The 27,521-nt window shown below is 40.2% G+C and overlaps 1 protein-coding gene across 1 annotated transcript in view; it reads right to left on the bottom strand.

The window, feature by feature from the left end:
• LOC103202421 (heat shock transcription factor 2 binding protein) overlaps positions 1 to 27,521 on the bottom strand; it is a 271,770-nt gene that overhangs the window by 156,303 nt on the left and 87,946 nt on the right. The window contains exon 6 of the mRNA XM_007947307.1: positions 18,019 to 18,136. Within this exon, the coding sequence (XP_007945498.1) occupies positions 18,019 to 18,136 (118 nt within the window). The remainder of the gene's footprint in view (positions 1 to 18,018; positions 18,137 to 27,521) is intronic.

The following is a 27,521-nucleotide window of genomic DNA, read 5'->3' as shown; positions in this document are numbered from 1 at the left end:
TTTTGAAAGACAATATAAGAACAAAATGACAAAATAAATGAAAAATTAGAAATGATACAAAATCTACACACAGAAATCCAGAAGATTAATACTAAATTCTCAGAAATAGGTAAGACATTATTGAATGGGCAAAGGAACAGAACTGAATGAATGGAAGACAGAATTAGGAAGACTGAAGGCAAATACCTGAACACTTCTTTGGAAAGGGATAGATCAGAAAAAAGATCAAAAGAAAATGAAGAAAGCCTATGGTTCATGTGGGATACCATCGAAAGGAATAACCTACGAGTAATCAGAATTCCAGAACAGGAAGAGACAAATAAAACCACAGAGAAAATTGTCAAAGATTTGTTGGAAGAGAATTTTCCTGGTATGATAAAAGATGAGAATATATACATTCAGGAAGTCCAACATACCCCAAACAGGATAGACCCCAAAAGAAAATCATCAAAATCATCAAACTTACCAAAACCAAAGACAAAGAAAGAATCATGAGAGCAGCACAAGAAAAAAAAAAAAAAAAGTTACCTACCAGGGGCAACCAATAAGTCTAAGCTCAGATTTCTTGGCAGAAACCATGCAGGTGGGAAGACAATGGGATGATATATATAAAACCCTGAAAGAGAAAAAATTTCCAACCAAGAATTTTGTACCCAGCAAAACTGTCCCTCAAATATGATGGTGAAATTAGGACATTTCCAGAGAAGCAGAAATTAAGGGAATTTGTTAAAACCAGACCAACTTTATAGAGAGATGCTAAAGGGAGCCCTTTGGACAGAGAAGCAACAACAGCCAACAACTGACCATTAATACACATGATATATAACCCAAAAGCCAACCCAGCTATGAAAGTATATGAAGTAAATAAGCCTACTAGATTGTAAGCAGGGAACCAAAGACATCAATTGACAAATGAGGACAACTACAAACCAAAAACAGGGAAAAAAAACTGTCATTACAGAACTTCTGAATGGTAGGGAAGTCAAGACAACTACAAGATAAAACAGACTGTTTTAAACTTGGGAAGAAAACTATAAATCACAGGGTAACCTCAAAGAAAAATGATAAACCTTCACATCAAAAAAGAGGACCTGCATAAATATTCAGCAAATACTAAAACAATAGCAATGAAGGAAGTGATAACACAACTCATAAACAAAACAAGATCAGCACAGAAAATTATATGGGACAAAGAAATCAATACCACAAAAAAGCACATAACAAAAATGACAGCAAAAAATTCATATTTGCTGATAATTACATATCTGGCAAGGGACTTATCTCTAAGATTTATAGCAGAAGAGTGGATGACCAAACTATGGTACATACACATAATGGAATGTTATGCAGCACTAAAGAATAATGTAGAGTCTGCAAAACACCACATAACATGGATGAACTTGGAGGACATTATGCTGAGTGAAATAAGTCAATCACAGAAGGACAAATATAGTATTAGTTCGTTGTTGTGGAGGGTCAAGGAAAGGTTTATATATGGAGGGAAACTTTTTTTGTTGGCTGCCAGGGGTGGGAGGGGAGAGGAGGGAACACTGGGGAAAAAAAAAAAAAACACTGACCCATGTCACTTTGGTTTTGTGTATTTTACTGTACATAAATTATATTTCAATAAAACGCATTTTAAAAAAAAAAATTCAATATCATTAGTCATTGTTGTTGTTGTTATCTGCCGTGGAGTAAGACCTGACTCATCACGACCCCTCCTTGGGTTTTCCAGGCAGTATCACTACGGAAGTAGATTGCCCAACCTTCCTTCCGAGGAGTGGCTGGTGGGGAAATGTAAATTAAAACCACATGAGATACCACTGTACATGTATTAGAATGAATAAAACTAAAAAAATAAAACAAATATCAAATGCTGGAGAGAATGAGGAGCAACTGAAAACTCTCACATATTGCTGACAGAATGAAAAACAGTTTGGCAGTTTCTTTTGAAGACTTTAAATATACCCACCACATGACCCAGCAATCCCATTTCTACATATCCACCCATAAACCCAATGCCATTGAGTCAATGCCAACTCATAGCAACTCCCATTGGGTTTCCGAGGCAGTATGTCTTTACAGAAGTAGATTGCCCCACCTTCCTTCCATGGAGTTGCTGTTGGGGTCTGAACCACCAACCTTCTAGTCAGTGGTCACACTTACCACTGTGTGACCACTGTCAGTAGATGCTACACTTGGACACTAATTGTAGATGGAAGTTTCCACACCATTCTTTAGGGCAGGGGTCAGCAAATCACTGCCTGTAAGTCAAACCCAGCAGTGGCTATCAAGGATGAAGCATTACATTACACCTGCAGATCCTTTAGTAATCACTGACATTACAAAGAGAGCTGGAAGCTTCCATCTACAACTAGTGTTCAAGTGTAGCATCAACTGGCACTGGTCACATGGTGGTCAGTGTGACCACTGACTAGAATGTTGGTTGTTTACTAGAACACAGCCACATTCATTCATTTATATATTGTCTACGGCTGCTTTCATGCTACAAGAGCAAGGCTGAGTCACTGCAGCACAGAGCAGATAGGCCACTATTTTCCATCTGACTCTTTCCAGAAAAATCTTGCTGAACTCTGCTTTAAGGCATGAAATTAAAATAAGCCAACCTTCCTAGATCTTAAAAGACAAAGACAATATCTGGATGATAACTATAAGATGGGGCAAATTTCAGAAAATATGTCCAGTTGAGATCTTTCAGTGGCTTCCATTTAACTTTAAGGTGGCAAAAACAACTCAAAAATTAACAAATAATCTTAAAATTTTCTATTTGGGCAACATCAGTCATCCTTAAGAAGCTGAAATGGAACAAATATAATTGTGAAAAGCACAGTGCCACCTGAGACCTCATGTCATTACCCCCGACTGCATCTTACAGAAGACCAAAGACTTCTTCAAGGTCACAGGAGGAGCTAGCAAACAATAAACTTTCCATTTATTAAGCAAATGTTTTCTTCAACATAACATTTCTGTTCTGACCAAAAGCATTTTTTAAATAATGTATCAAGTTCCCAGTTGTCAGGTCAAAAGAGAATGCCTATTCAATTCACTCTTCTAGTATTGAGATATTAAAAGTAAATGTCATTTCCAAACTACTGTACCAGGAATCAGACTTTTTCTTCCAACGACAAAAACAGTAGGCAAATTCTGCTTCCTACCATGAATCTAAGCAGAAAATCCATTATAAATGGGATTAATGGGCTCCAAAAGAGCAACTTCTCTATCTCTGTACTCACTGATAATTTTAGATACATCTGACATTTATAATAAAAGGACTGAAACCAAAGCTAAAATAAAAGTAGTATTAGCAAATTTGAAAGGCTACAAAGCAACACAGATAACTTACCATCAATAAAAAAGAAGTTCTCTTTACCTAAATGCACAAAGCTTGAGGGAGAAACTCCAGTGAAGAGTAAGAAAGCCCCTCTCAACAGTCTGACATACTACATTAGTCAATAAAAGTAAAAGTGATGCAACTGAACCACCTTATTCTTTGTTTTAAAAGAAAATAAAACTTATAACCCAGGAGTAACAAAGAATAAACACATCCAGGACTTCAAAACAAACTAGGAATAAAAATAAACAATAAAAACAGCATGGACGTAATGTTCACCACCTAGAAACAAACAATACTAATCAGTCATCCTAAACTGACTAAAATGTGAAGTGGCCAAATTAACACCATAAAGAAATTCTAAAGAACAATGAGCAATAAAATTCTTACCCAAGACTGTAAGTATAAATTTGAGAAAGAAACAAGTAGACTCAGCCGCACAATCAGACATTTTCGGACCAAATGACTCTTGACAGAAATTTGCATTTTCTATAACTTACTGATTTTTAATAAGGAGAAATGCAGTAATTAACAAATTCTGTGCCCCCCCCCCAATCTAACCTAAAAACCTGTGGCCTCTAACATGCGTAGCCCTAATCAAATTATCTCTATAATAATTTTTATCTATCATGTAACATTGACCACACGCACACACACACACACACACACACAAAGAAAGATAAAATACAATGAATAGTGCCCACACACCCCTCCTTACTGAGGAAAGAAAACCTTGCCACCATAGTTAACTGTTCTATACACATACTTTAGGGAGTGATAATCACTATTTGACAGTTGATATCTGAAACAGCCATGTAGCTCTCTATACTTTTACTACATATGATGGAACCCCCAGTCATGTTCTGCATGTTTATATCAATGATAGTATACAGTATGTCTTCCAAACCATGGTGAGATCTATGTTGATGTGCACAGCTCTCGTTTATGTTGACAGCTAGGTTCCAATGCATTAACTGATCACAATTTATTTAACTATCCTGCAGGTCATAAATGTTAAGGTAGTTTCCTTTTACTCACTTTTTTTTGCTATTAAAAACACTGCTGCCATCACATTTTTATACATGTCCTAGTGTCTATATACACACTTTCTCTTGTAGAAGTGGATCACTTGTCACAGGCATGTGTTCTTTCAACCTTCCCTGGCATCCAGCTACCTGTCACTGGTCTCCTCCCTCCAGATGAGCTACCACCTTAAACTCTGGGCCTTCAGCCAACATATTCAATTGTATGAGTCCAGACCTCCAGCAGGTCTGACTGACCCCAACACTGACCCTAAGGACCCTATGGAGCGTTAAAACAAAACTTAAAAAAAAAAAAAAAAAACTTCTTGCAGCCTAGTCACTAAAGATTGTTAAGTCATAATGAAGCATGGGCAATGAGAAAAAAATAACATGGCCACGAGAGAAAGAGAGAAAGGAAGGGAGAAAGGAATGGGGAAGAGGGACAAAGGATAGAAAGGAAGGCAGAAAGAAAACTTAAAATGGCTATAAGCTATCCTAACTCCTAAAACAGATCTCCACTTAAAAGCGTCAGAATGACCCTATGCCAGCAGTGAAGGCAAGCCACAACAATGAGACAGACTCAGAGTCCATTGTGCCAGCCACAGTGTCAGGAGGGTGTTCAATGGCCTCTCTATAACCACAAGGGTAAGTGTGGCAGTTCAAGGTAGAGTGTGCACAGGTGCTAGCCCCACATGCACAGGCCTGGTGACCCACGCCAGAGATGGAAGGCTAAAGGGCTGACAATAGTGAGATAGGAAAGCTCCTGATGCATTTTGTCCAAGTTTTCAAGGGAGTGAGGAGACTGTACAGAGGACACCTGCCAGAGGTGTACTGCCAGCCTTATCTGGTCAGAGTGTGACGTGAGGGTGGCTTGCATGCATGTGATCTGCCAGGTGGCAAACACCAATGAGGAAGATACGGCTATGAAGTATCTCTAATAAAGAAGGCACTGGCATTGATTGGTTTAACTAGAAGGAGGTCTCTTTGGAGGTCTAAATGTCTAGGGGATGTCCAATGCCCTACTATAGAGCCAGCATCTAGTCTCTGCTGCAGTACAAAGGACCTTAGGGCCCCTGGGGTCAGCTGCAGTCAGAGTTTCAAACTAGTTCTTCCTGGTTCACTCATGATCAAAGAAGTGAAATTGGGATGGACCCGAATTTATACAATGTAGGTAAACTGGAACAATAGGTAGAATGGAAAGTATTACAGCTCAACACCATGCTAGAAACTTAATCTTCCTCTTTGAAAACAAGGGCAGCGTGCACTTGCATAGCAGCCAATTCTCTTAACAAGCAGAGTCGGAAACAATGGCACCCAGCTCAAAGATAATGGCCAACTGCACGGCTATGAAAGTGTCACACTCCACAGTCCTGGCAAAGATCCAATCTCCTGCATTAGGCTCTTGAAAGGGCTCCCATACCTCTTCTACATCTCCCATTCTAGGGCTTCAACCGATAATTTTTCCTGTTCTGGTTATCATTCTGCTTCACCTAAATTTTAAAATTTGGTCTGTTCTGATTTTACTCCATTAGTCATAAATGAACCACTTTGAACTGGTTCTAAACACTGGCTGCAGTGTCTGGTCATCAGATGCTGAATGTATTAAGATTTGGAGAGTTAAAAAGAAGTTCTTCCCAAAACTGGCAGAGACTGCGTGACCTGGGAGGTGACAGCCCTGAACGAATGTACAGAGAAAGAGGCACAAAAGGCACCACATGTCACCTGATGGGTGTTTGTCACCAAAAAGATGGCACTATAGCCTCACAGTAGAATCAAGTTTGCTCTAAGCCCAGGAACCCACAAGGTACTGGGGATCCCAAAGGGAAGAAAAGTAACAGAATACCCTGAGCTAGTCCTTCATGTGTTACATCACAGTGTACCCAAAGGCACCCAAACCAGAAGAGCTGTTCTGATGGAGACCCCAGAGCCCTGCTACAGGAGCCAGAATAGAGGGAGAACATGAAAATGCTGAAGCAAGATGTGTAACTCACTGAGCAAAATCCCAGAGGACAGTGAGTCAAAATCAGGGGTGGGAGGGTTACTCATGAAAAGACCCAAAGGCCCCATGTTCTTCTGACACAGAATAAAGTGAGGGTGGCTGTGGGTATAAATAAGACAGGTGGCTGCGATGAGTAAGTTCACAGCTGTACCCCCATCCTCTCTATGAAGCAGGAAGTAAGCCACCCGCTAGGACACCATCTAGAGACAAGAGGAGCATCTAAAAGGAGTCACAAAGAGAGTAGAGTGCTAGAATATAAGTATGACTGTAGAAACTGAGCGAAACTAGTAAGGTAGGAACTGAGTATGGACACAGGGAAGGATGCCAACGGGTACAAGGACCAGGTGAGTACAGAGACAACAGTGCATGTACCTGGAAAAATTTCCCTCAAGTATCACTGAGCAACCCTGGTAGAGGAGTGGAGACTGTGGTAGCAAAGTCTGTTCAAGGTCAAAAGTGTGACAATGGCGACAAGGGATCTGACGGAAACCTGTGTGATACATAAGGGGATATTTAAGTCCATACCAACCCTCTACTTTGTCAAACAAGATGTCCTTTTCTAGCGATTGGTCTTTCTTGATGAAGTCCAATGTAAGCAAAACAAAGTATCACCATTCTTGCTTCTAAGGAATATTCTGGATGTATTCCTTCCAAGACTGATGTGTCCATTCTGACAGTCCACAATATATTTAATATTCCTCATCAGTACAATTCAAAGGTATCAATTCTTCTTCTGTTTTCCTTTTTCATTGTCCAGCTATTGTATGCATATGAAGTAACTGAAAAGAGCATGGCTTGGATCAGGCACTTAGTTATCAAAGTGACATCTTTGTTTTTAAAAGGTTAAAGAGATCTTTTGCAGATTTTTCCAAAGCAATACATTGTTTGATTTCTTGACTGCTGCTTCCACTGACATTGACTGTTGATCTAAATAGAATGAAATTTCATTTATCGTACATGATATAGTGCAAGGGGAAGTTTAAGGTAGTGAAAATATCCAATACGACTATGTGATGGTGGATACATGACATTATGCATTTGTCAAACCCAAAAAACTGTACAACACAAAGAATGAGTTATAATGTAAACTATGGACTTTAAAAAATAATAATGTATTCATTTGGTTTATCAAATGTACCACAAGAATGCAAGATATTAACAACAGAAACTGTGCAGGGAAGAGGGAAATATATGGTAACTATGTACTTTCTGCTCAATTTTTCTGTAAACCTAAAACTGCTATTTAAAAAGGCTATTAATATAAAATAATAATAAATAATCACAATCAAGTGGAGCTTATGCCATAAATGCAAGAGTGGTTCAACACCTGAAAACCAATCAATGTACTCCTCTATAACCATAATCTAAAGAAGAAACACCACATGACCATTTAAACTGACACAGGAAAAAAAAAGAAAATTGATGAAACTGAACATTTGGGAAAAAAAAAAAAAAACCTCTCAGAGACTAGGAATAGACAGAAACATCCTCAACCTGAAAAAGGACATCTATAAAAAACCCACAGCTAAATATCATTTTTAATGGTAAATAACTTGAGTGCTTTGCCTCTAAGATCAGGAACAAGGCAAGAATGCCCTTTGTTACCACTTCTCTTCAACAATTTACTGGAGGTGCTGAGCAGTTCAATCACGAAAGAAAAAGATATAAAAGCATTTGATTTGGAAAGGAATATGTAAAATGCTCTTTATTCATGGATGACATGATCATATGTGCAGAAAATTTTATGGAATCCACAAAAAAAGCTACCAGAAAAAAAATGAGTTCAGTAAGGTATATAAAGGATATAAATTCAACACACAAAATGCTCCACTGCATTCATATATACTACAACAAACAATTGGAAATGGAAATTTTAAAAAAATACTATTCAAAATAGCATTTAAAACCATGAAATACTTGGGGGTACACTGTGAGTAGGGCCCAAATTCTGCTTTTTAGAAATGAGGATGGCGAGACTTCGTCTTATGTACTTTTGACATGTTAGGAGGAGGGACCAGTCCCTGGAGAAGATCATCATGCTTGACAAAGTAAAACCAAAAAAACCCAAACTCACTGCCATCGAGTCAGATCCAACTCATAGCAACCCCTCCTTGGGTTTCCAAGGCAGTATCACTACAGAAGTAGATTGCCTAATCTCCTTCCGAGGAGTGGCTTGTGAGTTTGAACCACCAGCCTTCTGGTTAGCAGTCAAATGCATTAGGCACTACACCAAGTAGAGGGTCAGCAAAAAAGATGATGACCCTCAATGAGATGGACTGACACAGTGGCTGCAACAATGGGCTCTAAGACAGCAACAATTGTGAACATGGCACAGGACCAAGCAATGTTCTGTCCTCTTGTACATGGGATTACTATGACATGAACTGACTTGATGGCACCTTACAACAACATCTGACAAAAAATAATGTGTAAAATCCATACAGTGAAAACTACAAAAACACTCCTCAGAGAAATAAAAGGAGACCTAATGAAGGGACACACTGCGTTCAAGGGTAAGAAGACAACATTGTTACTTCAGTTCTCCCAAAATTGACTTATAGATTCAACATAAACTCAATAATAATCCCAGCAGACTTTCTGTTAAAATTAACAAGCTGATTCTAAATCCATATGGAAATGCAAATGACCTACAATACCAAAACAACTTTGAAAAAGGACAATGTTGAAAGAGTAACTTATCTGATTTCAATAATTATTATAAAACTGTAGCCATCAAGACAGCGTGGTATCGGAATTAAGACAGATCAATGGAACAGCAGAAAAACATAAATGAACAACTGAATTCTGACAAAGGTACAAAGGCAATTCCATGGAGGAAGATAGTCTTCTCAATTGGAACATAGTGCTAAAACAAGTGGAAATCCATGTTAAAAAATTAACTTTGATCTATAACTCCATCATATATGAAAATTAACTCAAAAGGATCAGAGACCTAAATAAAAAACCTAAAATTATAAAACTTCTAGGAGATAAACTTTAGTAACCTTGGGTTAAGCAAAGATTTCTTAGATACCACATCAAAAGCATGACCCACAAAAGAAAAACTGAAAAGTGGACTCCATCAAAAATAAAAATTCCTACTCTTCAAAAGATATTTTGTTAAAAGTGTAAGAAGACTAACCACAGACTGAGAAGATACTTGCAAATCACTATCTGATAAAAATCTTATATCCAGAATACATAAAGAACCCTTAAAACTCAGTAATAATAAACAATTTTTTTAAAAGGGCAAAATAAACAAATGGTTCACTAAACAAGATATACAGATGGCAAATAAGACACTTAGTATCATTAGTCATTAACTAAATTTTCAAATTACAACCACAATGTAACACCATACTAAGTACTGACAAAGGTGTAGAGGAACTGAAATTCTTATATGCTGGTGGTGGAAATATAAAACAGCATAATCTCTTTGTAAAACAGTTTTGCACTTCCTTTAAAAATTAAATATATACCTACAACATTGTAGTAGTTGTGTGTCAACTTGGCTGGGCCTGGTTTTGAGTGGCTGGGCACCTGGATGTAGTTATTCCCCATGATGAGACTGGTAATCAACTCCATGGTAGAATCCACTGGAGCAGCTAAGTAGCTGCCATAGGCATGTGCTCTGCTTTCAGTATATGAGAAGACAGCTTTGAGAAGGGTCTCTGAGCTTTCTGGCACGCTTGGACCCTGCATACAGCTGACTCTTCATCTCAACGGCTGGTCATATTACCTGCCAATCTTGGGACTGTTAATGGACTTGAATTAGTGGCCTGCCATGTTTTTTTATAATCTTGGGACTGTGCCATTTTACTTGTCGGCCTTGTTTGTCAGCCTCAGCAGCCAGCAGCTGCCTGAATCAAGAAAAGCCTCCAGGTTCAGTGGGCTAGGAACAAAAGTCATAGCTGATGCCCCTAGAGCTGGCACTTTGAACCTGGACTTCCAGCCTCCTAAACTGTAAGAGACTAAGCCTGTTTGTTAAAGCCATACATTTGTGGTGTGTGTCTGTTAAAATAGCACTAGAGAATCAAAACAAATATGATCCAGTCATTTCATTCCTAGATATTTACCTAAGAGAAATACAACTATATGTCGTATATATAAAGAATTGTACACAAATGCTCATAGCAGTTTTATTTGTAATAACTCAAAACCAGAAACAACCAAAAAGTCAGGTGGTACTACAAATTCCAGATGGATACTTTCATAGCCTGCAACTATGAATACAAACTATGTATAACCATACAACAGAATACAATTTAGCAATAAAAAGGAAAGAGCTATTGATACACACTACAAATGGATGAATATCAAAAACTGAGGGAAAGCAGATCCTCTCTACACCAAAAATAGATTTTTATAGAATTTTAGGAAATGCAAACTAACATTGAGTAACAGAAAGCAGATCAGTGGTTGGACACCAGAAGATAGTGGTTTGTTGGGCAGGAACAGACAGAGGAGAGAGATTCAACTTTTGGGGGTAATGAATATGCTCCTTATCTTGACTATAGTGGTGAGTTCACAGAGGCATACACCAAAACTTATCAAATTGTGTATGTATGTATATGCAGTTTATTGTACACCAATTATGTCTCAGTCAAGCTATTTTTTAAATTGGTATGCTTCACTTGGTGCTCTAATGCCCAGTATCGTTCTGAGGGACTGCCACTCTGAAAGATCCCCACACACTAGAGCCTGGATCTCCACATAGTCACACCAGCCGACCCCTAACACACAAGCCCTCACAGGGACAGTAACACACATTTTGTAGAACACTAGTGTCTCAGATCTGACATAACTGGCTAAAGAAATTAGACACCTTCTGAACCCTCAATTAAAACTCTGGGAGACCATGAGTGTTAATGACCCAGAGCAGTAGTTCTCAACCAGGGATAATTCTGCCCACCTGGGGACGTTTGGCAATATCTAAAGACATTTTTTGTTATCACAACTGGGAGAGAAGGTGCTACTAGCATCTACTGGGGAGAGGCCAGGGATGCTGCTCAACATCTTACAATGCACAGGGCAGCCCCCCCACCACAAACAATTATCTGGCTCAAAATGCCAATAGTGCCGAGGTTGAGAAACCCTGCCCCACAAGGAAGAGGGGACAGTGGGGCAAGGCTTTGCAAGGCAGAAGTAAGATGAAAGACGAACTCTTCTTCACATTTCCAGAACACAAGTTTTATCCAGTGGGAACTGTGAAAGCAAAACAAGAACATGCTGAAGGTCCATTAAGAAAACAGTTTAACATAAGATCTGAGTCAAGGCAAAGCCCAAAGCAAAGGGCAAAACTAAGGTAAGCAAAGAGTACAAGCATAATTAAGTCCACTCCAAGACAAAGCCAACCTGGTAGGAGCACCAATCACCACAACCTACATCTTGTGCAGAATACTGGGAGCTGGGGGAGTGGAGGTGAACGTGAGGAAGGAGCAGGGGCACAGGTGAAAGACAACACAGCAAAGGAAGAGTCCACTGTAGAGGGTGGGAGTATGTGGTGTAGTAAATCACACAGTGTGGCTTTTCTAGCTATATGTCTCCGTGGTGGACTTTGCTGTTAGCAACTGAGTAGCTCCTTATAATTAAAGTTATCCTGGGGTATTTCTGTTGGGAGCAGCACAAAGTAATTGTTCTGGTTACCTAGTGCCACTCTGACAAGAATATACCACAAATGGGATGGCCTTAACAAACAGGAGTTTATTCTTAAAATTTAGGGGCTTTAAGTCCAAGTTCAAAGTGCCAAGCTCTAGGGGCTGGGTGGAAGCCCCTCAACCTTAGAGTCCAGCTCTGCCTCCTGCTCCTGGCCCACTGGAGCTAGAGGCATTTCTTCACTCAGACAGCTGCTGGCTGCTGAGGCTGAGAAACCCCAAGGTTGACAAGTAAAAAGGCACAGTCCCGATGTTACTAAACCACATGGCAGGCCATTAACTTAAGTCCATTTTAAGTCCCAAGGCTAGCAGAGTGCAGCAGGATGCTGAGCAACGACACAGCTACATGCAGGGTCCAAGTGTGCCATAGGCTGGAGACCATTCTCAAAGTTCCTCCTTATATACAGGAAGCAAACCACAGCCTAAAGGCAGCTACTCAGCTGCTTGTGGTAGATCCCACCATGGAATTGATTGCCAGTCTCATCATGGGCAATAACTACCACCAGCTGCCCAGCCACTCAACCAGGCCCACCCAAGGTGACACACAAACATAACTACCACAATTCCACCCCTTGTCAACTTGGCACCTCTACAGATGTTCAATGGGTGGTATCTATCTGTATAGGTCTCCTCCACTGGGTGGCTCCAGTCCCCTAGTTCCCCTAAGTGGTGACCTCATCCCCTTGGCCTGGCAGGCCACGTTCCTCTACCTCTTGGGCATGGCAGCCCCACCTCCTCACTCTTGGGCAGCGGCTATGGCTCCATCCCACTGGCTCACATGAACGAGCAGCCCCACACTCCAGAACCAAATTGGTGAAGGCCTGGCTCTTTGAAACCTAAGAGGCTGTTATCATTCTACTTCCAAAGGCCATGGTCCCACCCTTTCAGGCTGAGGCAGCTGTGCTTCTGTTTCCTTGGTCTCTGCTTCTGCCAATTAATGCCAAAGGCAGCCCACTCCACTGAAAAACCCTGCCCAAAAAGCACTCAGCATTTTTGTTCCATGGGCCGGCCAACCTACTACTCCGTTTCATGCCGATCTTTTCTACCAATTAATGCCTGAAAGCAACCCACTCTGCCAGGAAGCCACCTAACCAAAGGCATCAAGCTTTCTCCTCCGTGGGCTAGTAAAGCTGTCGCTGTCTCATGCTGGTTCTCTCGACTCTACTCCTGCCGTCTCTCATGCCGGTCTCTGCACTCTGCTCCTGCCGTCTCTCATGCCAGTCTCTTGCTCTGCTCCTGCTGTCTGTCATGCCATATGCTGGGGTCTCTCTGCCAGGGTCTCGGGTCAAGGATGCACTGCAGTCCTGTTTCCACATTTTAGGTATCTGTCAGAGCAGCACCCCACTCTCTTGGTACCAAATGTGTTAGACTGGGTTCTCTAGAGAAACAAAACCAGTAAAGCTTATATAGAAAGGGAAAGTGAAATTTATCTTAGGAAAATGGCTCACATACTTATAGAAGTTGGCAAGTCCAAAGTTCTTGGATCAAACGTCAAGCTGGAGGCTTTTCCCAACTTTTATAGCTGCAGGGCTGAGCAGCTCAAGGTTGGCAGGCAGTATACTGGCTGTTGACTCCAACGAATGATGAATCCAAGATCTCCAGGCCGAACGGTGGATTGTTTGCTCAGAGACAGTTCTAGGCAGCACAAAAGAATCCCGATCCCCAGAAGAATGTCTCTTTTCCCAGGATGTCCATAGATATACTGGAAGCAGTCCATACCTCTAGGGAAACTCGCTTTCAACCAACTGGCTCCTCACAACATATTCCTCTGATCCCATCATGGGAATAACCACATCACAACTGCTTAAACCACACAAAATTGTGGCCTAGCCAAGTTGACACACAAACATAACTACCACAGTAATTTTCTGGAAAGTTCACTCTCTCTCAGGTATACAGAATTCTGATGTTGGGATTGGTTAGTGGTCACTCTACTAGGCTCAAAAAGAGCCATCCTAGAGGCAAAAGAAGTCTCTCTGACTGCTGGCTAAGGAAGACATGCTGCTGAGAGAAATGTGCTCCTGAGAGACATGTGACACACACTGCTGAGAGAGAAACATGAGAGACACACACTAGTGAGAGAGTGATGGGCTACTGAGACTGCTGGCTGCTGAGTGAGATGGCCGGCTGCAAGAGACTGAGTGCATTTCTGAACTTGAGTTGTAGCCTGTTGTTTCCCTAACAAACCCCATAATCTCTGAGTTCTGTGTGGCCACTGTAGCCAATTATTGAACCCGGCAGAGAGGTAGTGGGTGCTGTGGAAAGAACAGTTGGTGTCAGGATTGGTGAAAAGACTAGAGGGAGGCAACACATCTGGCCTCACAGGAATAGGTCTTGAGCTGCTAATGGTGATTCTGTCTTCCTCTTTTGGGGTTAGAGGAGGTCAGAAGATGCATTCTCCTTTCCCCTTTGTCAGGGTAGAAGCAAGGCCCAAAATGGTAACTGAAGGCAGAAGCTGGAAAGACTATTAAGACCTGAAAGTGTGGTGCCAAGAGTTTGGTTACGAAATTGGAGGCCAAGATACAGAACAACCAAGGCTTCCAGATGAACACTTTCACAGCCTGCAGCCCTGAAAGTCAGGGTCACTGGGTCAGGGAGGATCAGACATCTTGGTCCCAAACTAAGGTCATTTGTAAAGCGAAGTTGAGATGAACTGTTCAAGGCCAGGAAGATAATACAAGAGCTGAAAGAATACACGTGCCTCACACCAAGAGACACAAGCAGGGTAGCAGGAACCAGAGGCCTTCAGAGAAAATAGCTGGAGAAGGACCTCACATTCCTGCTCTGAATACCACAGGGTACTTCAGGGTGTTTGATGGGTAACAGAGAACTTTCCATAAAGCAAAAATGAAAAGAAAAAAGGAACCAAGGATCAAGGATATCGGTCCCCATTTGGATGAGTTTTCAAAAATGTAGGTTTGGTTTTTTGTGGTATTTTTTGTTTTGTTTTTGACAACCTCACACAATTTCAAGTGCAAAGAAAGCTATATATAAAAAAGAAGAACTTAGAAATTCTGGATATTTTTCTACATTTAATTTACTGACATTTCATTTTAATACAGACTTTTAAATGATCATATTCTATGAGCATCCCTTAAGAGGTACTTGACCTCCCATAGGTTCCTACCAATTTTTGAAGACAATCCATGAATGTGAAGTATTACCAAAGGATTACTGCTGGATCTGGCAGTTTAAAGAGCAGGTACTGTGGACTGGATTCATTCGCACAGACTGGAAAATATCATTCCCCAAATAGAAGGCTACTATAAGCTATAAGCTAAATGGCACATAACAACAACAACAACATAAGCTAAGAAGTCACTGCCATATTAGCTCTATGCAAACCATTAGCTCAATGGCAATAATTGCTCTGATGCCTTCAGGGAGGACTATTCCTGCTGCAGATTAGAAATCTACATGGTGTAAACCAATGACGTAAAGCACAGAAATATGTATTTTACAACACAGAACTACTGAAATAAACTAGCCATCTGGTTAGTCTCTCAGGAATCAGTCTCATCCCCAGCTAATTCATCTTCTATGCCATGCCCACAGTTATTTTCTATAACTATACAAATGTATGAATTCTAACATATAAAATAAATAATAATTAATAATTTCTATTTTCTGAAATTCAAATCTGATAACATCAATCCTTGCTTAAAATCTTTCAAACCATTTCTTTGGCATGACATACTAAGGGCCCCACATAATCCCACATACCTATAATGGCAAAAACATAAAAGACATATACACACAACTGCTCTTCAGTTATATCCATATACCTGGGTGCCCTTAAACAAAATCTATTCTTTTACTTTTTTACAAATAAAATTTCCACTGCATGGAAAGTGCTTCCAGCCTACCCTACTTCTTTCTACCACGCATAATGAGGAAGCCCCTTGGTTTTCTTCAAGGTTACCCACTTCCTCTAAGGAGACTTCTCTGATTAGCACATCTTCCTCTGTGTTCATTAAGAGCTCTGCAGACATCTAACACATCCCATGGCAGGGTAATTAACTCTGTTTGAGCCACCTTCTTCCCCAGATTATGAGTTTCTTGGAACCAAGGACTAGCCCAGCAGCTAAAAACATAGTGAGCACTAAAAAATACACTGTTGAATCAGCTTTCATTTTATTTCTACATTTCCTCAGTCTCTGATAAAAAAATAGTATTACAGCAATCTATCTGCTGGTACATAATGAGAAAAGAAAGAAGTTACTTAGTACAAAGACATTTTGATTTTCCCAAATTACTCATATCTGGTGGTGGTGTTGTTGTTGTTGTTGTTATGTGCCGTCGAGTCAGACCCGACCCGTAGCGACCCCTCCTTGGGTTTCCGAGGCAGTATCACTATGGAAGTAGATTGCCCCATCTTCCTTCCGAGGAGTGGCTGGTGGGTTTGAACCGCCAGCCTTCTGGTTAGCAGTCAAGTGCCTTAGGCACTATGCTACCAGATATCTGGTGTATGGTTCCAAATTACTCAAATTCATTTTCTGACACTGTCAATGAATGGATGGCTTTGTGACCCTGAGCAAAATATACCTTCTCTGTCCCTCAGTTTCCTCATCTGTGAAACTGAGATAACACAGTGCCTAATCTACGGGGAGGTTAGGGGCTTTAAACAACTTAACATCAACAACAGAAACAGCAACCACACATGGAAAGTGGTCAATAACTACCCTCTGAGGATGGCAATGCCACCCATGGTGCCAATCCTGATGCCAGGAGGCCTTTCCTTAAAGTCTTCAGGCTTATACATGTTCCTTTGCACATGGTATTCCTGCTTCTTGGGATGCTCCTCACCCTGCATTTACCTGGCTTTGTCACACCTGCCCTCACATCACAACTCAGAGGTTCCTGCTTCCCCCAGGGGAAGTATTCTCTGGCTCTCCAAATCTGGGCCATGTGGACCTCCTGTGTGTTACCACTACAATCTTTACATGACACCCTGATGCAATGACGTGAACAAAATGGTTGTGGCCCCAAAACAAACCATTACAACTTTAGTTTTAGTGTTTGTTTATTTAATCCAAGAAATGTATGTAGCAGGTTATCTCACCCCATCCTGCATTCTTTGCAGGAAGGCTCTGGGATAAAACAAGGGATAAGGAAAGGGTCAAAAATGTCTGCTGCATACATTACCTGATGGTAAAAATTTTACATTTGAATTTGACCTGCTTATTGCAGCCCTGTTCTGCCCTTACCAGAAAATTCATCGCATGATTATTACAATTGTTTGTATTTCACACACACAACATTTTTTTTTATTGAAAAGTAAGTGCATTTATTGTAAGTGCATTTTGAGATAATATAACCCTGAGTTATCATATGATATCATCTGTAACTCACTGACTGCTCTAATGTGAGAGTGTTCCTTTTGTTTAAACTATTTTTTCAAAATAGTATTTAACAGATTGTTATTGTTGTTGTTATATGCCATGTTGTTGTTGTTATGTGCCACTGAGTCGTCTACAATTCATAGCAATCCCTCCTTGGGTTTTCGAGGCAGTATCCCTTTGGAAGCAGATTGTCCAACCTTCCTTCTAAGGAGTGGCTCATGGGCTTGAACCCCCAGTCTTCTGGTTAGCAGTCAAGTGCCTTTGGCACTACGCCACCAGAGCTCCCCTATGCCATAGTGCACCCTTAATTTTCCAAACAATTTATTTCTTCTGTTTTTCAGAACCACTGCCACATTTACTAAGGAGCTCTGGTGGCACAGTGCCTAAGGCATCTGACTGCTAACCAGAAGGTTGGCAGTTCGAACCACCAGTCACTCCGCAGAAAGAAGACTGGGAAATGTACTTCTGTAAAGACTTACTGCCTTGGAAACCCCATGCGGGTCGCTGAGTCGGAATCGACTCAATGGTAACAGATTTGGGTTTTTTGGTTTTTACTACATTTACTGAGTTTACTTGAAAAGAAGCCAATCAGCATATTCTAAATAATATGAGAATAAACATTAACTTTTTAATAAAATAAGCACCATACACTTTGAGTCTGGTACACTGTCCTGGCTTCAAATCCCCCAGAAGCTGCAGTATTGTATCCAACAGCACCCGGCTTGAGTTCACCAAGAATTCACGGCCACAGGCTATAGCAGCTACATCTAAAACAGAGAGAAAAGGAAGTGTCAAGATTGCAATTCCATTAGTATCCAGAAAAGTCTGCCCAGTACAGGGTTATTTGTTACTGTTTCCTAACAGACCTAATGAAAACACAGAATAGCAAAGAAGGCATTAAAACATGGTTTTATCACAGACCTGCCGGCCCAGAAAGAACAACCACCACAACATGTTGCTAAACAGTGAGTAACATAAACTGTGATTAGCAAATGGGGCACAGTGTTTTCACTGGAGCATGTCTACACTTGGCAAGAGCAGACTGGACAACTGTGGGCAGTCAGGGTCTAAGAGTAAATTAGGGGGTGGGACCAATGTCATATCTGGAACCAATGTTACTAAAATCTACATTTAATCTAGCTAGTATTTGCTAATGACTTTTAACCATGATAGCGAACTGAAATCATATGAAGGGAGAGTTTGAAAATTAATTTTAAAAAATTCATACACTGCTAATGGGAACATAAAATGACATAGCTTGTTTAGAAAACAGTCTAGCAGTTCCTCCAACAATTGGACAAAGAGTTATCATATGACACAGCAACTCCACTCCCAGGAGAAAATGCCAAGAGAAATGGAAACATGCGTTCATGTAAAACCTTGTACAGGAATGTTTACATCAGCATTATTCACAATACCCAAAAAGTGAAAATGACCCAAATGTCCATCAACTGATGAGTGGATAAATAAAATACAGTATATCTATACAATTGAATATTATTTGGCAATAAAAAGAAATGAAGTTCCAATACATGCTACAACACAGATGAATATTGAAAACATTACATTAAGTGAAAGAAACTAGTGACAAAGTGACACATATTGTATGATTCCATTTATATAAAATGCCCAGAAAAGGCAAATTAGTGATTGCCTAGGCCTGGGAGGCTGAGGGGTAGGTTGTAGGATTGGTGAGGAGGGTGGCAGCTAAGGGTAAGGAAAATGAGCAACTGTGTAAGTTTCTTTTGATGTTAATTCTGTGACCCTGTTTGTTTTGTTTTTGCTTCTTGGCATTTGTCTGGGCTGTGGTAGGTCTCTTATCATCAGTTCACTTTGCCAGGTGTCAAGTTTGGGGAAGGGACCAGAGCAAGGGGTAATCCCATCTGGGAACTGTGTCTTTGTGTACTGTTTACAGAAAACCCCTCACACGGAAACCAATTTCCCCAGGAGGAGGGAATCTCCACTCCCACTGGGAAGTGGTTCCTAGAACTCAGTCTTATTCCCACTGTGAGGTCATGTGTTTCTATGGTGAGAACCCAGGTTATACAAAAGTGGCCTGTGACCTGAGAGCTGCTTGACAGAAGTAAGCCCATCCTCCACCTCTGTAGCATCAAACTGACTTCTGGGAGATGTTCCCATCTTACTTACTATCTGCCATGCCTTTGCCTGCAAGTTTGCCTCCTGCCCAGTGAGATAAGGTCCTCCTGAAGTGCACATGCCCCACTGTGGAGAAATTCAGTCTCACAATAAGGTGTGGGGGTAGTTTCACTTTCCACCAAGCTCCCTGACCTGCTATAACCTGTTGATCCATCATGAATGAAACAGCTCCAGGCAAAAAAGTCCCCATCTGTCCCTAGCTTGTCTACAACACAGTTTTGTGCTTTCAATCTGTTCAGATTTCTACCTTAGCATTAGAGTGCTTGCCCAGGAAAGGAAGATACCCAGTGTCTTTCACTTCTGCCACCCTGTAACTGTTACCCTGGGATCACTGGACACACTCTTTCTAGAAGCTCTAGGTCACACAATTTCTGAAAAATTTGACAGATAAGAGACTTGTTTTGAAAATGAAATTGTCAGATAAAATGTATTGCAGACAGATTATTTTTAGACCTCTCAAAATTCTCCTATACATAATCAAATTATAGCTTAGTTGAATATTAATTTGTCCATACTGTATATGGTTCAAGAAATAACCAAAGAATTAACGATAGTCCAAGAATTCCTGTGGGCAAATGATTCCACGGACACATATAAATAACTGCAACAAAGGCCAAAAGAGTCCATAATGGTCCTCCTCAGTCTTTACCTAAACTTCCTCAATACTTTCTAGAGCAAAAGCCAAAGAAGGCCTTAGGCCAACTGTGACTAGCTAAACAGGAAAAGGACTATCAAGTCCTTGCACCGATTCCTGCCATCACCTAATGTTACCTGTTTTAAAAAACCTAATGGTTGAGGATATGGATTTGTTTAAGATCTGTGAACACGTAACAAGTAAATACTCATTTCCCTACAGTGTATCCTGAATGCTCAGGTTCTCAGTATCCCATTCTGTATAACAGCCTAAATTTACTCTTTCTCCTGGAAAAATCAACAATTTACTGATAGAATTGTGCTCCACGGATTTACTGACGTGCCTTCCTACTTCTCTCAAGCCTTAAAACAAGATCTTAGGTATACATGGACCCCTCGTGGTACTCTGATCCAATATGTGCGTAAGCTCCTTGTTCCGGTTTCCTAGTGCCACTCTGACAAGAAATATACCACAAATGGGATGGCCTTAACAAACAGGAGTTTATTCTTACAATTTGGAGGCTTTAAGTCCAAGTTCAAAGTGCCAGACTCTAGGGGCTGGGTGAAAGCCCCTCAACCTTGGTATTCAGCTCTGCCTCCTGCTCCCGGCCCACTGGAGCTAGCAGCTTTTCTTCACTCAGACAGCTGCTGGCTGCTGAGGCTGAAAAACCCAAGATTGACAAGAAAAAAGGCATAGCCCCTATGTTACCAAACCACACAGCAGGCTATTAATTCAAGTCCATTGTAAGTCCTAAGGTCGGCAAAGCACGGCAGGCTGCTCAACAAAGACACAGCTACATGCAGGGTCCAAACCTGCCATAGGCTGCAGACCATTCCTAAGGCTTCTCCATATATACAGGAAGCAGACCACATCCCAAAGGCAGCTACTCAGCTGCTTGTGGTAGATCCCACCATGGAGCTGATTGCCAGTCTCATCATGGGGAATAACTACCACCAGCTGCCCAGCCACTCAATCAAGCCCAGCCAAATTGACACACAAACATAACCACCACACTCCTCTTATATCCTGCTGATCTGTTAAGATCTAAGAATGACCTTGTTAATCTATCCAGAGCTAGCTAAAAAAGGAACACAAACCTTCTGATGAAAAATTCCAATTCCACAAAACAACACTCTTATCTAGGCCATAATCTATTGGCTGAAGGAAGGGCATTATCTAAGGGAAGATTACCAATTACCCAATTACCCAAGAACAACTGAAAGACAAGAGAATTTCTATGATTAACTGGCTATGGCAGACAATGGATAACAAATTTTAATTAATTTGCAAGGCCTCTGAATGACTGAATGAAATCAAATGCCTCAGAACCAGGACCATGGAACACAGAAGCCAAAAGGCCCCAATGATCTCAAAGTACTCAACAACTACCTCAAATCTCTCAGATAGCATAAATCTTTCTCTTTCGTATACATGAAAGGTCATGCTCTAAGTCAGTGGTTCTCAACTAGGGGATGATTCTGCCCCCAGGAGACATTTGGCAATATCTAGAGGACATTGAGAGCTGTTACTGGCACCTAATGGGTAGAGACCAGGGCACAAGGCAGCCCCCATAACAAAGAATTGTCCAGCCCAAAATGTCAACAGTGCTGAGGTTAACAAAGGGATGTTAACTCAAGACCCAGCACACATCAAAGACCTACTGCCTATCACAGCCAGTCTCTTGAATCAATAGCTAACTAAGGCTTATCTCCTCGTCTTAGAACAACTGTAGTCTCCACTAAAATCAATATGGTATTCAGGTCTTGTACTAGGATCACTTTTAAATTCGATGGTACCACTAACAGTACAATCCCTACTGCTAACTGAAAATACCCAACATTTTTCTTCTAGTCAATTAACTAATTATAAAGTATTGTTACAGTATATCAATGTAACATTATCAATCCAACAGCTGTGTGACACTTACGTGATAATATAAAACCAAAAAAAAAACCAACCCCATTATTATATTTCTGGAGTTCAACAAATGCCTATGCCTAAAACACAGCCTTAATGTTTATTGGGGAGCAAGCGGCTCGTATTGTAAAAGTGAAAGGGGCAATACTAGGCTGGTTCTGAAATACCTATTCCAGACTATTTTTAAATCCAATCCCTTACCAGAAGTAAATTGACTGAGGTGGCTACATTTATGGCCCTTATTCAGGGAAGTTCATATTTCTAGCACAAAGGTTAAATATATCCACTGATCACTGATAAACTTTTACAGTAAATCACTACTTGAAATGTTATAAAAGATTTCTTAATATCCTCAGGAACCTTTTTTCATGAAGGGACAATATGGATAATGAGGATTTGGGAGAGGTTCTGGTAAGATGGCCCAATATAGAGACAAATTACACAGACCCTCTTCAACAAAGAAAAGGGGAACCAGTTAACACAGATACAGAACATAATCCTGGAGCCCTGAACTTTGACAGGAAGAATACAGAAGTGGACTAAACTCCAACTAGTAGAACCTGTATGAAAACACCAAAAAAAGGAGATAATATGGAACTGTGGACTGTTAGCAATCCTGACAGCATGGACAGCTTGGATATTGCCAAATGGTGTTGTTGTTGTTGCTGTTATGTGCCTTTAAGTCGGACCTGACTCATAGCAAACCCTCCTTGGGTTTCCGAGGCAGTATCACTACGGAAGTAGATTGCCCCATCTTCCTTCTGAGGAGTGGCTTGTGGGTTTGAATCGCCAGCCTTCTGGTTAGCAGTCAAGCGCCTTAGGCACTATGCTACCAGAGCTCCTGCCAAGTGGTGTTAGGGCCTAAGAATTAACCTAAAAATCAGCCCTGCTAGCCAGGAGCTGCACAGAGAAATGCACTGGTGGCTGGTGAATAAAAAGGAAAGCAGCAAAGAGGGAGACAGGCTGAGCTGTGGACTTTTGGCTGTCCAGAGGGCACAGCCATTTTGAATGTTTACAAGCAGTTCAACCATTTTAGATATGCAAAGTGACAGCATTCTCTCAGATTCCAGGGACCTAAGAATAGCCTCCACTTAGTGGGGACCGCAAGGACATACAGACACAAAGGACTGGAAAGGTTCTAGTTTTCAGCTTTTTCTCTCTTCCCTATTCCTGGTTCAGAATTTTTTCTTTTTTGTGGTTCTCCTCAGTCCTTGTTTGTCTTTTTGCATTTTTCCCATTTTTTTTTTTTTCTTCATTATCCTCCTACTCTACTTCTTTTCTCAGATATTCCCAGGTACTTCAGATTTTTTTTTCCTCTTTCCCATTTTCTATGCATATTTCTTTTGGCTTTTCAAAGTATTTCTTTAAATATTTTCTCTCATTTATCGCCTTTCCTCTTTTTTTTTTTTTTTTTTTCCTTTTTTCTCTTTTTGGTGATTATTGTGGTATGTTTACACGGTGTGTTTTTTGTCCATTTGCTTTCACTCTTTTGATGGTTTTTCAATTGTTGTTTTGTCTAACTGAGTGGGAGATACCAACCATGCCCATACGACACAACCACAACTGCACATCCTGCAGATCCACATACTGAGTGAGAACCACCACTTCTTTCTACACCAATTGACCAACAATATATGACCACCAATAAGAACCTGACACACCTTCAATTGCTCTTCATAAACAGTTAACAGAGATCTGTGCAGCCACTGTCATTCTCTATCACACCCACCAGGAGACAAGTGGTGAGTGGATACGTGCTGCCAACTAGCGAATACAGGAGCACAGTACCCTGCTTACTGAAATATATCCAAAAATATATATATATATATTGGGCAAATCATTCCAACATGCAATCATCAGTTAAATACAAATAGAACAAAGTCACAATGTCTCAGAGAAAACAGACCATCACAATCTACACAAAGAAGCAAGATAAAGTGGTAGAAACAAGGGAGCAAGATACAGACTCAGAACACATCTCTGAGAAAGAAGCAGCATTGAAACTCCCTAATAAATAATTCAAAAAAATTGTACTCAGGTACCTTCAACGGATTGAGAGATAGATCAAGGAAAACACTGACAAAATTAAGGAAAACACAAATAAAACCATAGAACAATTTCAGAAGAAAACACAAGAACAAAATGACAAAATAAATGAAAATGCAGAAATGATACAAAATCTACAGAAATCCAGAAGACTAATAATAAATTTTCAGAAATAGATAACACATTGAAAGGGCAAAGGACTAGAATCAAATTAATGGAAGACAAAATTCATGAAATTGAAGACAAATACCTGAATACTTCTTTGGAAAGGGATCAATCAGAAAAAAAGATCAAAACAAAATGAAGAAAGCCTAAGATTCACATGGGATACCATCAAAAGAAATGACCTACATGCAATTGGAATTCCAGAACAGGAAGACAAAAAGCAAAGCACTGAGAAAATTGTCAAAGATTTGTGGAAAGAGAACTTCCCTGATATGATCAAAGATGAGACTATATCCATTCAGGAATTCCAACAAACCCCAGACAGGATAGACCCCTAAAGAAAATAACCAAGACATACCATCATCAAACTCACCAAAACCAAAAACAAAGAACCCTGAAAGGTTCACAGGAAAAACAAAGTTAACTACAGAGGAAAACCAATAACACCAAGTTCTGATTTCTAAGCAGAAAACATGGAGGCAAGAAGGGAATGGGACAGTATATATAAAACCCTGAAAGAGAAAAATTTCTGACCAAGAATTATATACCCAGCAAAATAATCCCTTCAAAGATGATGATGAAATTAGAACATTTTCAAAAAAGCAGATTAAGGGAATTTGCTAAAACTAAATCAACCTTATAAAAGATACTAAATGGAGTCCTTTGAACAGAGAACCAAAAACAGCAAACAAAAACCAACCATTAATACACAAGATGACATAACTCAGAAACCAACACAGCCATGGAAATATGCAAAGTAAAATAAGCTTACAAGATTGTATACAGGAAATCAGAGCTATCAATTGGCAAATGAAGACAACTACAAACCAAAAAAGAGGGAAAAAATAGTATAATTACAGAATTTCTAAATGGTGAGGAATTCAAGAGAGTTGTAAAAGAGAACTAACAGGTCTAGACTTGGGGAGAAAATTATAAATCACAGGGTATCCTCAAAGAAAAAAGATAAACCTACACATCACCATAAAAAAGAGGAAAAGAGCAAATATTTAGCAAATACTAAAACAACGGCAACAAAAGAAATGATAACACAATTCATAAACAAAATGAGCTCGGCACAGAAAATTATATAGAACAAAGAAACAAAGAACACCACGAAAAAAACACGTAACAAAATGACAGCAACGAATTCATACTTATTGATAATTACACTGCATGTCAAAGGATTAAATGCACTGCTCAAAGATGGAGAGATGCAGGCCGGATAAGGAAAAATAACCCATCAATATGCTCTCTACAAGAGAAACACCTTAAAAAAGGGCAATAATGGTTAAAAATCAAAGGTTGGAAAAGGATATATCAAGCTAACGGCAACCATAAAAGAACAGGAGTGGCAATATTAATTTCTGATCAAGTTGACTTTAAGACAAAAACCACCGTAAGAGACAAGGAAGGATATACAAGGATTAAAGGATCCACTGAACAAGAAGACATAACCATAATAAATATCTATGAACCAAAAGGAAAGAGCCCCAAAATACATAAATCAGACTTTAACAGGATAGAAAGACAAATAGGTGACTCCACAGTCATACTAGATTTTAATACACCACTTTAAATCAAAGATAGAATAACTGTAAAGAAACTCAACAAAGATGCAAAAGAATTAAACAATATAATCCACGCACTTGATCTTACAGACATCTACAGAGCACTTCACCCAACAACAGCACATTATACATTCTTTTCCACTGCAAATGAAATGTTGTTCAGAATAGACCATGTGTTAGGCCATAAAGAAGCCTTAATAAATTTAAAAACATTGAGAATTCACCGGCAAGATGGCGGACTACGCAGAAAGACTGCACAGACCCTCTTCAACAAAGAAAAGGGAAACAATTAACACAGATAGAGAAGATAATCCTGGACCCCTGAGCCTTGAAGGGAAAGATATAGAAGTGGACTAAACCCCAACTAGCAGAAGAATTTGCATGAAAATACCAAAAAAGGAGACATATGGAGCTGCGGTATAGCAGCAATCCTGAGCGATCCTGACAGCACAGACAGCTTGGGGATTCCCAAATGGTGGTAGGACCTAAGAATTAACCAAAAAATCAGCCCTGCTACCCAGGGACTGCAGGGAGGACTGTGCACAGTAGCTGGGGAATAAACGGAGAAGGTGAAGAGAAAGGCGGGCTGAGCTGTGGACTTTTGCCAGTCCGGAGGGTGCCACCATTTTGAAGGATTAATAGCGGCTTGACTATTTTGCATATTTAAAGAGACAGTGCTCTGGCAGAATCCTGGGGCCTGAGAACACATTCTGCTTTCCAGCAATCCCAAGTACATACCAGACCCACAAGACTGAAAAGGTACGACATTCCTCTTATTAGTCTTAAACCACACACAAGCTTGCTAAACGGAGGTGCAGCCCTCCCCGACTCCCACCTACCTTCTGAACCCACAGGAACTCCATCACAGAATGTGTGCTCAGACAGAGCCTGGGTGCCCTGCCCTGTCCTCCACTGATACTTTTAATTTTTTTCTCTTTTTTTTCTTTTTCTTTTTTTCTTCTTTGCTTTCTTTTCTCTGATGATTAGTTTGCTTGTATTTGTCTGTTTTAAAACAACAATTATTATTAATATTTTTCTCCTTTTTATTATTATTCTTAATCTTCCCCTCCCAGGTCCTAGTTTTTAGCATTTTTTCTTTTCCCTGTTCCTGCTTGAAATCTTTTTTTTTTTTAAAATGAAGGTCCCCCACTCATTTTTTCTCATAGTTAACCTAGTTCCTTGTTTTCCTTTTTGCATTTTTCCCACTTTTTTTTTTTGTTGTTGTTGTTCATTATTCTCCTTCTCTACTTTTTTCTCTTAGTACCCTATCCCAAGATATTACAGGTTTTCTTGTTTTTTCTACTTCTTTTTCCATTTTTGGATACTGTTGCTGTGTGATTACATGGGGTGTTTTTTGTCCATCTGCTTCTAGTTTTTTGATGGTTATTCACTTGTAATTTGTATCCAACTGAGTGGGAGATGGCAGGAGTCCCCATAAGACACAACTACACCCAGACCTCCTGCGACTTCACTTACTGGGCAACAGCCACTACCTCCGTCTCCACCAACGGGCCAGTGATAAAAAAACCACCAAGAAGAGCCTGAATCACCCTAGGATGCTCTTCAAAAACAGTTAACAGAGATCTAAATACACCAACGCCATGATGCCTTGGAGACAACAGACCATAACAGCCCACACAAAGAAGCAGGATAAAGTGGTAGAAA

The sequence above is a fragment of the Orycteropus afer genome, unplaced genomic scaffold (assembly GCF_000298275.1).
Source record: "Orycteropus afer afer isolate SDZICR_OR568_19922 unplaced genomic scaffold, OryAfe1.0 scaffold00179, whole genome shotgun sequence".
Lineage (NCBI taxonomy): Eukaryota > Metazoa > Chordata > Mammalia > Tubulidentata > Orycteropodidae > Orycteropus > Orycteropus afer.
This window is presented reverse-complemented; position numbering and strand designations above follow the sequence as displayed.